This window comes from Notechis scutatus, chromosome 3, assembly GCF_049901735.1.
Source record: "Notechis scutatus isolate UNSWTSFEM ecotype Mainland chromosome 3, rNotScu1.2, whole genome shotgun sequence".
Taxonomy (NCBI): Eukaryota; Metazoa; Chordata; class Lepidosauria; order Squamata; family Elapidae; genus Notechis; species Notechis scutatus.
In genome coordinates, this window is record NC_142011.1 from 85,598,492 (window position 1) to 85,614,200 (window position 15,709).

Sequence of the window (15,709 nt, forward strand, 5' to 3'; positions counted from 1 at the left end):
TATATTATTGTAATATTTATTATTATTACCCAAAAGGGGAGAATGTTAGGGATAACATTGTTTTACCCTAACTGTTTTGGGTAAAGATAATAAAATGATGAATCATGGTTTGTCACATAAAGTGTATGTGACTTTAAGCTAAAGGAATGTAATTAAGGGTGCAGCTGTAAAAGTACTATATAAGCAGCAAGGCACTCTCTGGCTCTTACTGGCTGGCTTATTGAAGAATGCGTTCTTGCTGGATCGGGGAGGAGAAGAAGTGTTGGATTACTTTGAAGATATTTCTCAACGGAGAGAAGATAAGTTTTGGACAGATTTATTATATGTGTACTGACACTGGCTATTCGACACGGACTTTGCAATTAGAGTATCCCCGACAAGAATTGACTGAAATTGATATATGACTAATGGACTGTTTATTTGACTATGCTATAATTCTTAAATGGAATAAACTATATTTTTGATAGCACAAGCGTATCTGTATTTTTACTGCGTGTTAACGAGAAGGCTTATCTCACACATTTACCTGTCTTCCTATCTGACTTCGCTGTACATTCTGTTTAGTTTGCTTTCCTTAACACCCGTTGGGGAATCCAGGCTTAACAACACACACACACACACAAACACACATAATATAACCAATACCTTCTACAAACATTCCTCTACAAACAGTTCAGTCAGCAAAATCAAATAATTCCACATATGGAATATGACTGAATACAACTTTTATGCATGTCATGGACAAAACCATTAGAGCATGACACCTTTAACTATGAGTATCCTAATTGCTATTGTGATTATATATCACCCTTTCTACTAGCACAGTTATAACTTCCACATCATAAGTGAAAAGAAACACACTGAGCCACAATTTTTTTTCTATGAATAGATTTTAAGTTCCATACCCAATTTGTCATCATCTTTTCTTTTTCTTTTTTGTTACATGCCCATTTTTTTCCCCCTGAAAACTTTTCTATGCTGTGTTAACACTGAAATAATTAGCAACTTGTATGTTTGCAACAAAATGCTTTCCCGGTTGCCAGGCCTTTCACAGCATGCCAGATGAGAAAACATTATGAAAGAAAAATAATTGGTTGCTTAGAGAGATGGAGGAAAGGGGGGAACTGACTTTGTTTCTTTATCTTATCTGTGTAGCTTGGCAGGGATCACCATCCTTCCTATTCCCTTTTCTTCTTCATTAATATGGAGAGCAGAGAGCTGGCCAGGCAGTTGCTGGAAGTAACTGGTAGGAAAATGCTAACAGCCTTTAGTTCGCCCCTATTCAATGTTTATAATCCCAGCTGGCCAAAATAACATTACTGCCTTAAGCAGAGATGAAGAACTGTCTTCCCTCTATAAATCACATGATGAAACCAAGTCTGAACCCCGATGCTTGTCAAATTACCCAGAATTGGGTAAAAGTGATTTTTCTTTAGATAATGACCCGATCACAACAGCAACATTTAAATTGATTCCAATTGTTTTACCTATGTTAGGTAAAAAGAACTTCCTGATAAGTGGTTTTGGGTAAGGAAAGAAAAAGTACTGGTTTAAACTATCTTGTTTATTTATTAGCTAAATTTATATAGCCCACCCATCTCACTACCATGACTTTGGACAGCTTATAAATACAAAAAACACTCAGAAAAATAGAATCACAAAAATCATTCAAAACAATGCAGCTATTAAAAACTATAAACCCATAATCTGTGGGATAGCACCATTCCCTTTTTATGACCCTGCAGTCCCTTAATTTGGGATAGAGTCAGTGCAGCTCAAATGCCCTTCCTAATGCCTACTTGGATTTCGCAACAGATATTTTTTCTTTGACCTATAAGAGAGAAACATCTGCCACTACCTGGAATTGAACTCTCAACTATTTAAGTAGGAGGTGAGTGTCTTTACCACTAGGCCAATATGCCGCTCACTTGTCATAGTGGATGCAACCTTATTAATTCAAAATATGTATATATTAATTCAAAATATTTTGAAAGAATAAAATCAGCAAAAGTAGTTGGAAGTTCTTATCTTTCAAATACAAAGAGAAAATGAATGACCAAAATAGTTCTGTCCATTTTTTTTTGTCATTAAAGGCCTTACCATTTTTCATTGAAATCATTTGTAGATTTTGAGATTTGGACACCTCAGCCAGTAGCTCATAATGGAATTCATCTACACATACTTGATTTTTCTAGCATTGATTGGATAGTTTTCTTTTAATTCATTCTTTTTTAGTAATGAAGTATAGCAATCATTTTTCATATGATCAAACTATTCACTCGTAGTTTAAAAGTTAAAAGTCTTTTAACAGATGTTGATAACTAAAAGAAATCACCACTCACACAATTGGTTGGCACATATTATTTGTTTTCATTTAATCAAATATAACATTATTAATGTAGTGTCAGAATTTATAGAAAAAATGCAAGGAAAAATTATAAGACTTACAATTATATATTAAATGTTTTTCTATAAATTATACATACTTTTATTTTTGTTTTCCAGATGGAGCTTGCAAAGGAAGAAAAGTGTGAATTCCTACCTTTTCTTTCTCCTCAGAAGGTTGTAATAAAAGGAGGAAAAATTGTTGCTATGGAATTTCTCCGGACTGAACAAGATGAGGATGGAAATTGGAATGAAGACAAGGAGCAAACTGTCCGTCTGAGAGCAGATATAGTGATTAGTGCCTTCGGTTCAACCTTAAATGATCCTAAAGGTATTTCTCAGTCACAAAGTTTATGAATCAGCCAGTCAAGTATGTAACATTCTAGAGCAGCGGTCGCCAACCGGTGGGCCATTTTGGTGGGCCGCAGAGAAATCTCACCCCCAGAGCACTCCTCCAAAGCAATTAATCCAGGCTGCGCAGAAACACAAGGCTGCACTGCCCATATGGCCCATGGGAACTTTTCCCACCCACTCACTCCTTACCCGGCAAACTTGCCTGCTAAATTTCTATTTTTCCTTTTTTCGACCATCATCGGTTCTGCTGTGCCGGGAGATTTAGATTAGCTAGGAAGCAGAAAATGGTTGGATTTCTTGCTTTCTAGTTAATTTTTAGATCTCCGGCTCTGCTTTTAAGCACAGCTGAACCTCCCTTAGGACTGAAGGTTTGCTTGCAAGCAAATTCAGTGCAGACTCGCGGCAAGCAAATTTGAGAGACTGAGCTAGCCGATGGCAGATAGATAGATCTCTGAATGATTCTGTGAGCAACTCAATCTGCCTGCTTTGCCTGATTTTGGGTAAAAGTTGCTCTTTGTTTTATAAAAAATTCAATATTTACATACATGGTGTGTTGTGAGTTAATTTTGTGAGTTTGCTTGCTAGCAAATTTTATGTGACAGACTGAGCTAGCCAATGGCAGATAGATAAATTTCTGAATGAATCTGTGATTCGGTGAGCAGTTCAATCTGCCTGCCTGCTTTGCCTAATTTGGGGTAAAAGTTGCTCTTTTTTTATAAAAAATTAAATATTTATATAAATATTTATATTTACAGCCAGTCACATGACCACCAAGCCACATCCATAAATTAAGCCACACCCACAGAACCAGTTAGTGGTCCCTGGGATCTAAAATTATGAATTTGGTGGTCCCTGAGGTCCAAAAGGTTGATGCCCCCTGTTCTAGAGCAGGGCTGTCAAATTCCTGGTCTGTGGGCCAGATGCGTCGCACACTGGCCACACCCACACTGGCCACGCCTATGCCCAGTTTAGTGAAGGAGACAAAAGTCCTGGTTTGTCATGTGATACCACCGTGATGACATGAGTTTGACACTCCTATTCTAGAGGGAAAGTTAAGCCTACAGGTAGTCCCCAACTTCCAATTGGTAGCTTAGTGAATATTTGAATTTATGATAGATCTCCTTATGGAGCTGCTTATGAACCATTTTCAAAGTTACAACTGCTGCATCCTCCACAGTCACCTGATTGGACACATTTGGCAACCAGCTCACTTTATGGCTGGTTGCATCCCACAATCACATGATCAGAGTTTGCTATGCTTTTTTACTGGTTTCTGGGTTTATTTCCATAAAAAACAAATCCCCATAAAGGAAAATGAATTCACTTAACAACCACAGTGTTTGCTTAATGACCACCCCAAAAATGTCAAAAAAAAAATGTGTCTGGTTCTGGGATGCCTCAGTTTACAACCTCAAGACTTATAACTGTAATTCTGGGCTCAATTGTAGTTATGAGTTGAGAATTACCTGTGTATGCTCTTTTGCTCATTGCTTAAAAGACATTTAATTAGAGGGATTGTCCCCTGATGTGTATTTCATTTATTAAAGCCAAATGTTGGAACATCTGAAATTTCAAATAGCTAAAAATATGAAACGTGAAAGACTACCGCTTTCTAAAGTAGCCAATAGTTTTTGTTACTTTATTCATGGATAGCATACTTACTGTGTTATCTCCTTCAATAATCTTATATGGAAGACTAAGAAATCCCACTTATCTCAGTGAACTTTGCTTCAAACTGAGATGTAGATATCACCAGTTTTTTTATTCTTTTTATTTTATTACATTTGAATCCTGTCTTTTCTCTGGGAACTTGAGGTAAAATAATTTATCTTTTAATTTTACCGTCACCACAACAGTCCTATGATATAACAGTCTCAAAATCTTTCAGTGAGTTCCTTACTCAAAGAGTGTCTTGAACATAAGTATTCTTAAATGAAAACCAAGACCTCAGTTGTTAGATTATAGCAGGGGTCCCCAAATTATGAAGGCTGAGGAATTGTGGGAGTTGAAGTCCACGTCTTAAAGTTGCCAAGTTTGGAGACCTCTGGATTATACTATACTGTCTCTGGCTGGATCTACTTGATTTGCAGTGGATCAAAGCTGTGTACTGACATCACTGCAATAAGCTTCATTTATCAAAAAATGGGCAGGCAACTTTTTTATTTTTAACTTCTAATTCCCATCGATCAGTAATGATAAGAAATTATGGGGATTACATTCCAAGCACACCTGGAGGGCCATATGTAGGTTGCCTGTATTTCTGAATATCACAGTATTATGGTATTTGCTCAGAAAAGCCCCTGCCAGAGAGGTTCTAGATCTGGAAGCTGAAAGGGACAAAAAGAACTCCTCTGTAACCTGTGATTTTTATCTTATTAAGTGAAATATACAATGGCAACTGATTGGGATAATTAGAGTCATGCACTCTGTCAGCAAAAAGGACAATAAACCTGAATCCCACGTAAAAATGGAAATGCTTTGGGAGACCTACATAGTACACTCATCTGTAATCATTTTCCTATGCTCTTTCAGAATAAATAAACATTAAATCAAATGGATTTTTCATTTGGTTTGTTTTTATCAAGCAATGAATGCACAGCTCTAATGCTGAAAATGGTGGACCTTTAGAGTGATGTAATATGGCTCTTTTTTCCTTTCCTTTCTTCTCTTTTTACATTTTGCTTCCAGATGCCCCAATATTTTTTGTTTCAAGGAAGATTTATTTATTTGGGGCTGGTGCCTGAAAATAAAAGATACAAGCATCTGAACCTTAATAGAAGTTTTGACCGCTGAAGTTTAATTAGGTCTTATAAAAGCATATTTGAAAGCTTGAATACTCCTTTGAAAATTTACCATATTACTTTGCTAGTATCTATGCTCTCATCCAGCAGTAATGCAATATCAATCAGTTTAGTAGTCTTCCTCTGCTTATCGTCTTTTATTGTAGCCTTGGGGTGAACACAGCAACTAATGCTGAATCCAGCAGCATGATTAAACCTCAGCTTTCATTAAAAAAAACTTTGTGATATGTTGCAGAGGATCAAATTGATGTTGTGGCTTACCATAATCAATATTTTTTTTTACTGGAACCTAGTAAACAGAAGCCATTTTAGGATGTTGGGAGGGATAGTGTAGACATTTGGGTCTGAGATATATTATGACTTTATGAAGGGCCTCTATGCACAGCCCATCAGAAAATATTGTTCTCTGCCATATATACCAGTTTTCTAGCATATCATGTGGTTCCATGAGTAGTGGCACAGTGGCTAGAATGCAATGCTGCAGGCTACTTCTGCTGACTGCTGATTGCTAGCAGTTTTGCAGTTCAAGTCCCACTGGCTCAGCCTTCCATTCTTTCCGAGGTGGGTAAAATGAGGATCCGGATTGTTGGGGACAGCAGAGTATGCTGACTCTGTAAACTGCTTAGAGAGGGCTGTAAAAGCACTGTGAAGGGGTATATAAAGTCTAAGTGCTATTGCTATTGTTACTTTGCTGTGGCAATAAAAGATGCAGTTTTCATGGTTGAAACATTTAGAGATACCATTTCTAATGGTAATACCAAGGTGGGAGACGAATTCTAAGCTAAGTTGAAATATTAGTCTAATACAAGATAACATAATTTAAAGGAGTTATATTGTAATTCTTCTATATAGTATATAATAACCACAGATATTGGGAATAGTTGCCTGTCTTAATTGTATTACGTGATCTAATTTTCTGGCTACTGTACTGGTTTTCTTTTCACGGTGCTCTAATCAGTCACAAAATAAAACATAGTGATTGTAAATGATAAATATGTATTTATAAGTAGCTTTAAAATACATAATGTAAATTAGCTTTAAAAAGATGAAACAAATGAAATAATATTCACAATACAAATAGCTTGTTAGTTTGGTCAATATACAGTATATTTCTGAATTGTAAACATTCATTTTCTTTTTTCCTCTCCATTTCAGTTTTCTACTGATTGCCATGTGGACTATATTTGCTACTAAAATGCCATTCATTCCATTAGTAATAGTTATTTATAACTATATACTATTAAAACTATTCCTCCTATAACCTTTAACTGGTTGAAATGGTCATCAAAGGGTAACCAAGGTAACCAACTAAGTGTGAACCAAGGTACCTGAAATAAGCTAACTTCCAGAATGCGTCCAAAATCCAGGACCCATAACTGCCAAGGAATGAAATTTGGGGATGTGTTTTGGCCGCTTCAGTGTTGCTGGCCTGCTGCTGCTTCAGGTCTACCAGGCTTTTGATGGAACATTTTGAGTGTTCTATGACAGTTTCCCAGCCACTCTCATAATCCCTTGATCCCCTGAAGTTGGAAGTTGCTCTAGCTCCCACTATTTGTTTCCTGCTCTTGATTATTCTTTTTCTCGGTTTAGGTAAGAAAATAACTCTGAAATAGGGCCTGGATTATGTAGCAACATATAGAACTGTCCTCTACTGAGGTATTGATCTACCTGTTTTGTTTAGGATTATATACATTAATTTGTAGGGTGCCTCTAAAATTGACTTAAAGCTTTATGGGCACACTCAAAAGAAATGCCGATATAATGTATACTTACATACAAAATCAGTGCTTCAAAAATTAGCCAGGTTGAATCTAATAGCTCTTTTTTTTTTCTGTTGCTATTGCGGGGCAGAGAATACCAGGATCATACAGAAACATATGATTAATTATTACTTCTATGATTTGGATGTTCCTGTTTCTTTTTTTAAAATTGATATTCATATATCAATTCATATAATTGTTATATATTTATGTAAAATGTGTAATTGATGAATTTAATTTAATTGAACGACAAGTGACCTAGTGGTGACGATGCTCAACTCTCATTCGGAAGGTTGAGAATTCAATCCTAAGTAGTGGGAGATATTTTTTTCTCTTAGGGCAGAAGGAAAAAACATCTGCGAACTCCACTTAGGCATCAGGAATGGCATCCAGCCAGTAAATGTTCATTTTCAGCCAATAGCCCCAACTCTACCCAAAATTAAGGGACTACATGATTGTAAAAAGAAAAAAAATGTAATATATTTAATACTAGGTATATTTAGAATTTTAGTCCAAACCTAAAGTTATCCTAAATGTTATGTTTCTTTTCTTTTCTTCCTTTAAAATAGGAAGCAGGATGATACAGAAAACATGTATCACAGGCAATAACTTTTATGATAAACTCTCATTAGAAATGACAAAATGTGCATAATTATCACTGATGTTACTTTTAAAGGATGATGGAACTGAAAGGACTTACTTAAAATGACTGTTTTTCAAAACCTGCATCACATTGGTGAGAATTATGTTAGACAGTTGCTTTGAAGCACAATGTGATTATTCTGTAATTATTTTTCCTGTTCCAAATAGCGGTAGAAGAATGAGTTTTTCTCCCTTGTGAATAGATATGCTCGGAGTTCTAGCTTATCATTACTTGCCAGGTTTTACTAGGAGTTGATACCACATATGCTCCTGCTAAGAAACCATTGATAAATCTTAAGTTTGTACCAGACCCGAGGCAGAATAGTGTATTTTGTTTCCACTTTACTTATGATAAAGAAGCAAATAGAAAAAAAATCTATCTTCCACATTGTATTTGGGATACAGAAGTGTTTAGTCTTTTATAAGAGGCCACACCATCTCTAAATAAGGAAGGCAATATAAATAACCTGGACTTTATTTAGATGAGAAGGACCCCAATGATTGCAACATCATTTGAGTAGAGAAACAATATGTTATTCTGCTAATTAAGCTATCATGAAGCAACAAAGATCAACCGCAGTTGAGTATTACAGTCCTGTAGCTGATAATGTAAGAATCAAATAATGGATGAGTGTTTTTAGGATAAATGCATACATACATACATATATACATACATACATATATTAGGAAGAATGATAAATGTAATGTAGTTCCATCAGTATGAATATTGCTGGGAGTGGATTTAACTTTTCGTTCCCAGAGGCAGAATATGGCAAAACAATATAACAGGGAAAAAAAATCCAGCTACCATTCCTCTTTTTTGAAAGAAAAATATATATTTAAACTAAAACAGAAGTGAGGGTTCATTTTACAACCAGAATTGTGTTCCTTTCAGGAAAATATCCTGTCCTTTAGGAGAAGTATTAAAAAGAAAACCTATGTAGGTCAATCACCATGATATGCTTAGGAATAGAAAAAAACAACCCAGTTATATTGAGTCCTGGAAGTTACGTTGACATTAATGAACAGATGGTGAGCAATCCATGCCTCTCTAATGAACAGGTGATGAGCTGCTCTCAATTGTAGGCTTTTTTGCTCTGGCCTCTAGAGATCCTAAACACTAGTTCCTGTTCACCGAATGCTAAGTAACCATAAATATCACTCGTTTCTGAATAATTACCTTTGAATAAATAAATTCCTTTCTTCTTCTTCTTCTTCTTCTTCTTCTTCTTCTTCTTCTTCTTCTTCTTCTTCTTCTTCTTCTTCTTCTTCTTCTTCTTCTTCTTCTTCTTCTTCTTCTTCTTCTTCTTCTTCTTCTTCTTCTTCTTCTTCTTCTCCTCCTCCTCCTCCTCCTCCTCCTCCTCCTCCTCCTCCTCCTCCTCCTCCTCCTCCTCCTCCTCCTTCCTCCTCCTCCTTCCTCCTTCCTTCTTCTTCCTCCTCCTCCCTCCTCCCTCCTCCCTCCTCTCCTCTTCCTTCCTGTATAAATCTGAAGTTGTTTTCATCGACAATTAAAATACTGAACATACATTAAAACAATATAAAAATAAAATGTTCAATTAAAAAATTGAAAGACGGAATATGACCAGTAAAACAATCCTATTCATACCACAACAATGGTTTTACACATGTTATAATCTCAATGGTTTTTGGATGGCTTTCTCAGGATCTTCTCCATGGCTTCCTTCAGTGTTACATTGGATTTGAAACAATATAGTATTTTGCATCACTCTGCATCAGAGTCCCAGGATGCCAAGGCACAGTCAGAAACCATTGTCTAGCCGTAGACAGAAGCATTGTATTCTCTTAGATTGTCTCCACTAGCAGCATTACAACTGATCTCACAGAAATATTTCTGGAAAATACCATGATACTAGGAACTTGTGAGTCAAACAAGAAAAAAAGAACAGAACCCATTGCTTCTGTCCATCCTCCAGAGAAGGTCATATGTGAGGACTACCAGGCTGAAAACAAGATTTGGGATAGAACCAAGTGGCTTAGGGATGGTGGTCAGTTTCTTGGTTGAACTGTTATTATCCATGATGGTAATCATTCTAGATATGCTTTTTATGGTCCCCTTGGTTTATCATGTATCAGTAAACTTCATCTTTGGAATAAAGATGAAATTTCCTCTCCCAGAGAGCCCAAGACAGTGGACAATATTTTCACCACAATTTTTGAGAAGACGGTTTTGATGAACTTGTCTTTGCTCTATAATATACCAAAATGATGCTGAAAATTGTATCAAATATGATTGGAAAGGCTCTTAAGTATGCCTTTTCATATTATTAATTCCCTAATAAAGAGAAATCAGAATGATTTAGAGTCCTAGCTTCCCCCTTCCCCAAACTTACGTTATGTCTTTAAAGGAAAGGGAATAAATTGAGTCAGTTTGTGGAATTCTTGTTGATAATGCTATTCCTACTATTTTGTTGTTGTCATCATTGTCATTTTCAAGCAAAGGTTTAAGATAAAAATCACTATTTTTTCTAAGTGCAGTCAAAAGTATGTTGCCAGCTTTCAGGGAAAGAAGGCTATAAGATACATATCAAAAATAACATTAATGAGCTGCAAACACCAAAATTACAGGAACTTATGAAATTGGTTAAACATAAAATACCATTAAACTGTTTACTGAGGCTTCACAGATACACTGAAGCTAATGAGCATTTCTGCTATTTAAATAAGCCCAAATTGAACACACATTACATGGATACATAATTAGTCGTGGCAGTCAAGCACACACTGTATCACTTTTAAAGCTTTATTTGAGGAATCTTTTCCATTTGATTTGTTTTGCTAATTAAAATATTTTGTGGCTTACCAATATATCTTAATATTACTGGAGTTTACCCCCTCCCCAAGTGGCCTATAATTGGTTGATATTTTTCCATTTATGTCTATTTACTCAATGAATACAGCAGTTTGAACTATAATGTAATGTACAAAACAGTTTGGGCTTCTCTCTTGATATCACATCACTTAGTAACGTTTATATGCTGTTGTCCATTTCGAATGACCTTTGCATATTCTGTAACCACTGTCTTCATAGAATACTTGAAACCTGTCAAAATTGTTGGGATTTCTGTAGAATTAATTAATATAGGATGGGATGTAAGTCATTAGATCTCTTCTGACATTCCTATAGAATATCCTGCTAATGTGGAAATATAATGTAATATATAAAAATAATCACATAATTATAAAAGTTGGATCCAAAGTCCTGATTCAGTTTAATATCCACTAATAAATTAAAAGAAAATCTATGCATGCACAATTATGGTCAATAGATTAATTAGTTGTAAAGATGTTTGTGCTAATTTCAAAAATATTCTGTTTGTTCCATAACACTCAGAATATTTCTTTTATCTGTGACATGGAGAGAAATAATAGTAATTATGTTTACTTTGAATTCACAGTATTTATTTCTTAGGAAGAGCAGTTTATTGGTCTCTCAGCAATAGGAGAAAATATAATTATGCCAACCCAAGATTTTATCTCAAGTTTTCAAAACCTAGAAGAAGACTAAGAGCTGTAAGGATTCTGTGAAATAGATTTGGAGACAAAAATGATAACATGGCCAAGATCACTACTGAATAAACCTCTGGCTGAATAAAGAGTTTAATACAAATCTCAGTGATATATTTTTTGTACTCTTAACTGTGACTATTTAATCAAGTAATACATTGGTCATGTCATTGGTATAATCATAAAGCCAAGTTTTTCTCATAGTATTGTTTGGCTAAAATGGAGAAGTCCCATGTATGTAATTTCCTTTGAAAAAGGCAGTTTGGAAAAAAAGTTAATAAATTATAATTTGATTAAATTCTTTTTTTTCTGCCAACCCTGAGCTGCATTCATCAGACCAGAATGAAGTACCCTTTCAAGATCCAAGAAATCTATTTACAAACCATTTATTTATCACAAGTGCTTTTTATTCCACTTCAGTTTAAAAAATCTAAGCAGTTTACAAAAGCAATATCCAATAAAGCCTCCAGTAATATAATATTAATAATAAATGAAATAATAAAATGACAGAAACAATCATACATGTACCCATCATACAGTAGGTACATTGATCTGCTGTTTCACACTCCCATATGGAATGTATTATAGTAATTTGAGAAATAATTAGTTCCTGTTCTTGGAATAGCAGTGATTAATTAGTGCACCAGTCAAAGCTGAGCAATCTCCATCCTAGCCATAGTATCCTGTTTTAGCAGGACTGGTAAATCCAAAATAATCCCATGTTTGTGGAGGAGCACAACCCCATTCAAAGCTATTGTTGGACTTGTCCCAGATTTCTACATTAGCAGCTGTTCCATTTTATTTATATGTTCTTTTCCACCCAGATCTTTGTAAGTTCCAATCGTTCCTAACCATTGCAGATGGTCCAGAAAGATACTATATTTGATGATATTAAAATCTTCCAAAGAGATCTAGTAGGATCAATACGTCTCACCATAGGGCACTGACAAGGCCAAAAAAATAGTTTCTGTCCTATGCAGAATCAAGAATTTTGATTCCAAGCAGGATTGCTGCTATGCAACTGAGAAAATGATATAAGAATAGTATCCCTAGTTCATCTGCCTGCACACATCAATCCATCTGCAGAACAGACCTTCTTGTGGCCATTAGAAATACTATTAATCTCCCATTACATTTTTGTTAAGGCCAATGCTGTACCATAAATCTGGCTGATATGTCGCATCTGATGAGCCATATTTTGATAATGTATCCCACGTCTTTCTTTTCATCCATGATTAAATTGTAGATGAAGATGGCTTTATTACAGGTAGACCAAGTGACCTTAGAGCTATTGAATCAAATCATCAGTTCTAGATTTAGGAGAAAGCAAAGCTAATTTTTGTAACTTTCAGGTAATTCTACTAAATTAATACATTTTACATTTACTAATATACAAAATGTATAACCTGTTTTTAGTTTAATTTAGTTTACATTTTTAGAATGTTAAATGTCCTGGGACTTTAAAGGAAACTAATCACTTATGATCATGAAAATATTTCCAGTTTTAAAATTAGGTGTCAAATAATTTCTTTTCTTGGTAGTTTCTCTAAATCATCATTCAGATTTTTTTTAAAAAATATAGCTTGTCATTATTAATATTAGCAACCCTATATTGTATTCATATTAATTTGTCATAATAGTGGTTTTTATGCTGTATCAAAAATGAGATATAGAGCCTACTTATTATTTCCTTCCACTGCAATTTGAGATAGTGCCTATGTGAACATCTAATATCCAATCTGTTCTTCATTCTCCTTTCCGTTGCACCCAACCAGTCTTTTTCAATATATTTAACTGTACGTTTGAACAGAGCTCTAGCTTATCTAATATTTTATTTTACATTATTACGCTGGTATCAGAAAGATGAACTGTTATAGCTTGAGGAGGATAGCTAATAATTTCAGAGCTATGTATAAGCACCCAGATTCTCTGTCTTCTTGGAGATCCTTCTATGATTGCTGAAAATTGTCAGAAATTTGTTCTCACTAATTTTATAAGAGAAACACACCAAAACTATATTATGACACTAAAGAACAAGTATATTTTAGTTGAAAAAAAATGTTTTTTCAAGTTCCCACCCCAGGTACCTAGCCCAACCCACCTATAGGACGAAGTCCTCCCCAAATCTCTTGATAAATCTCTATAATAAAAATCCATCCTTTTGTTTGTTTTAGTTACCTTATTAGCATAACCATCAGCCACACATACATACGTAAGAGAGCTTTTTTAATGAAACCATCAAATTAAGACCAGTAGTAATTTGCTTTATGCTTATTATTACCCATAAAGTATTTATCCTCTAGCCATTCTCTGAGGCAAAAATTGTGTTTCCCTTTTTTTACTTAAAAAATTCTATTACAGATTAAAACAGGAAAAAAATGCATCAGAAGTGTGCAAATTTAGTTTACATGGCACAGCCTTCCCTTCTCTCCATAGCTAACTGATTTCCATAGCAAGGTTGGTAAAATATTTTCTTAACAGATGCATCTGAACCGTATGCAAGAAAGAACTAACTAAGCTCTCTATTTCAGGTAGATCCTTTGCCTTTAACAGGAATTCTTCTTATATGTTCTTCCGACTTTAATACTTGATAGTTTATTAGTAGATGGCTTCAGATAGCACCATCTTCTGCTGCATGTCATGGAATATTCTTGTGTCCTACATTTGAATGAGTCTGTGTTTTCTCACATTAGATTTATATTGGGAAAATAAACTCCCGGTATCTGGAATAACTGCAATGTTTGTGAAAACTTTTCTGTCTCTTTTTTTCAAATCTGCCTATCTAAGGAATTTGTGATTCTAATAACCCTCATTTTGTGGCCTTTCTTGGCTCCCTGCTCTTCTGGTACAATGTCACTAGATACCAGGGTCAGAATTAGGGCAAGCAATGTGGGTTATTTTCGATCAAATTAGCTGTCAGTTTCATCTTCCCAGAATCCTTTTTATTTCATTGGCCCATGACCCATTTTTTTTCTTTGATATTTTCTACATTTGTTTCACTGATACTCTCGTCCAAATTAAATTGTTTTGCTTCCTCTGTCACAAGATTGACGGTCTTCGGTCTAACTACTTAAAATTCACAGAAGATTTTTCTGCTTTAGAATTACTGTAGGAAAAAAAAAAAACTTCTGGGTCAGCAATATGCTAGCAGATTATCATACTTAAAAGTTCAAATTGCAAGAGAGAAATGGCTGTTTGCAGTAGGATCACTCTGGGGAGAAGGGCTTCCCCTATTGTTACTCTCTCCTCCATTTCTTTTCATCTGTCTATCCTTCAGCCCATTGGGAATCTCTAATCTTGTAAGAAAAATCCAGTTCCTTTCCATAATGAGGGATTTCAGTTTAAGGAAGGTTTCCCAAGACAAAGTCCAGCTGTGTGGGCTCCTTTTGTGCAAAAACGGAGCACAGATTTGACACTGTTCTCAGTGACAACTGAGAAAAATGCTAGCAGGTTTCTTTTCACGTATATGATAGCACAGCTACATCAGTTTAATTGACCTTAGCAATCTACATCTATCTGTGGTATGTCCCCAAGAAATGAGAGAGAGAGAAAGAGAGATCTTTTGGAACTAGCAAAAACAATAAAACTGGACACAATTTTTTTTCTTCAAGATAAGGCAACACGGTTCTTGGTACCAGTCCTTGGTAATTCTTCAAGATATGGTAACACAGTCCTGTCATAAAATATACTATATTGAAGAGTTGCCCAAAGGAGCTATTTGAAAACTCAATCCTATCCAAATCTCAGATTATTAATGTGTAACCTTTTATGGCAGAGGTGAGTTATAATCTGAGATTAAAATGATTCTTGTCATAAAAAGATGAGAGGAAAAATGCCCCGTCAACTATGCCTTGATATTTATAACCCACTTCTTCTTTTTCTTTTACTACAACCATGTATTATTTAATACATTTGTCGACTCTTTTGCTAGTTTTAAAGGGCAGAATTTGAGGGATCCCACACACCTTCTACTCCCAGAGCTTTCATGTGAGGTAGTTTGAGGGACTAGCTGATCCAAGCTACTGAGGGAATGTCTGTCTGTCCCTCTATTTATCTATTGATTTTCTGCCTTTATTATTTTTACAAATAACTCAAAGTGGCAAATACACATGATACTCCTTTCTCCTCTTATTTTGCCCACAACAACAACCCTGTGGGGTGGATTGGGCTGAGAGAGAGTAACTGGCCCAAAGTCACCAAATCTTGGCAGAAGGAGGTTTGAAACTAATATCTGACTATTGT

General features: G+C 35.2%; 1 protein-coding gene across 4 annotated transcripts in view; it reads left to right on the forward strand.

Annotated features, from left to right (window-relative positions):
- DPYD (dihydropyrimidine dehydrogenase) overlaps positions 1-15,709 on the forward strand; it is a 679,957-nt gene that overhangs the window by 362,702 nt on the left and 301,546 nt on the right. For all 4 annotated transcript variants that reach the window (XM_087960624.1, XM_087960625.1, XM_087960623.1 and 1 more), the window contains one exon: positions 2,506-2,716. In XM_087960624.1, coding sequence (XP_087816750.1) covers positions 2,506-2,716 — 211 coding nt within the window. The remainder of the gene's footprint in view (positions 1-2,505; positions 2,717-15,709) is intronic.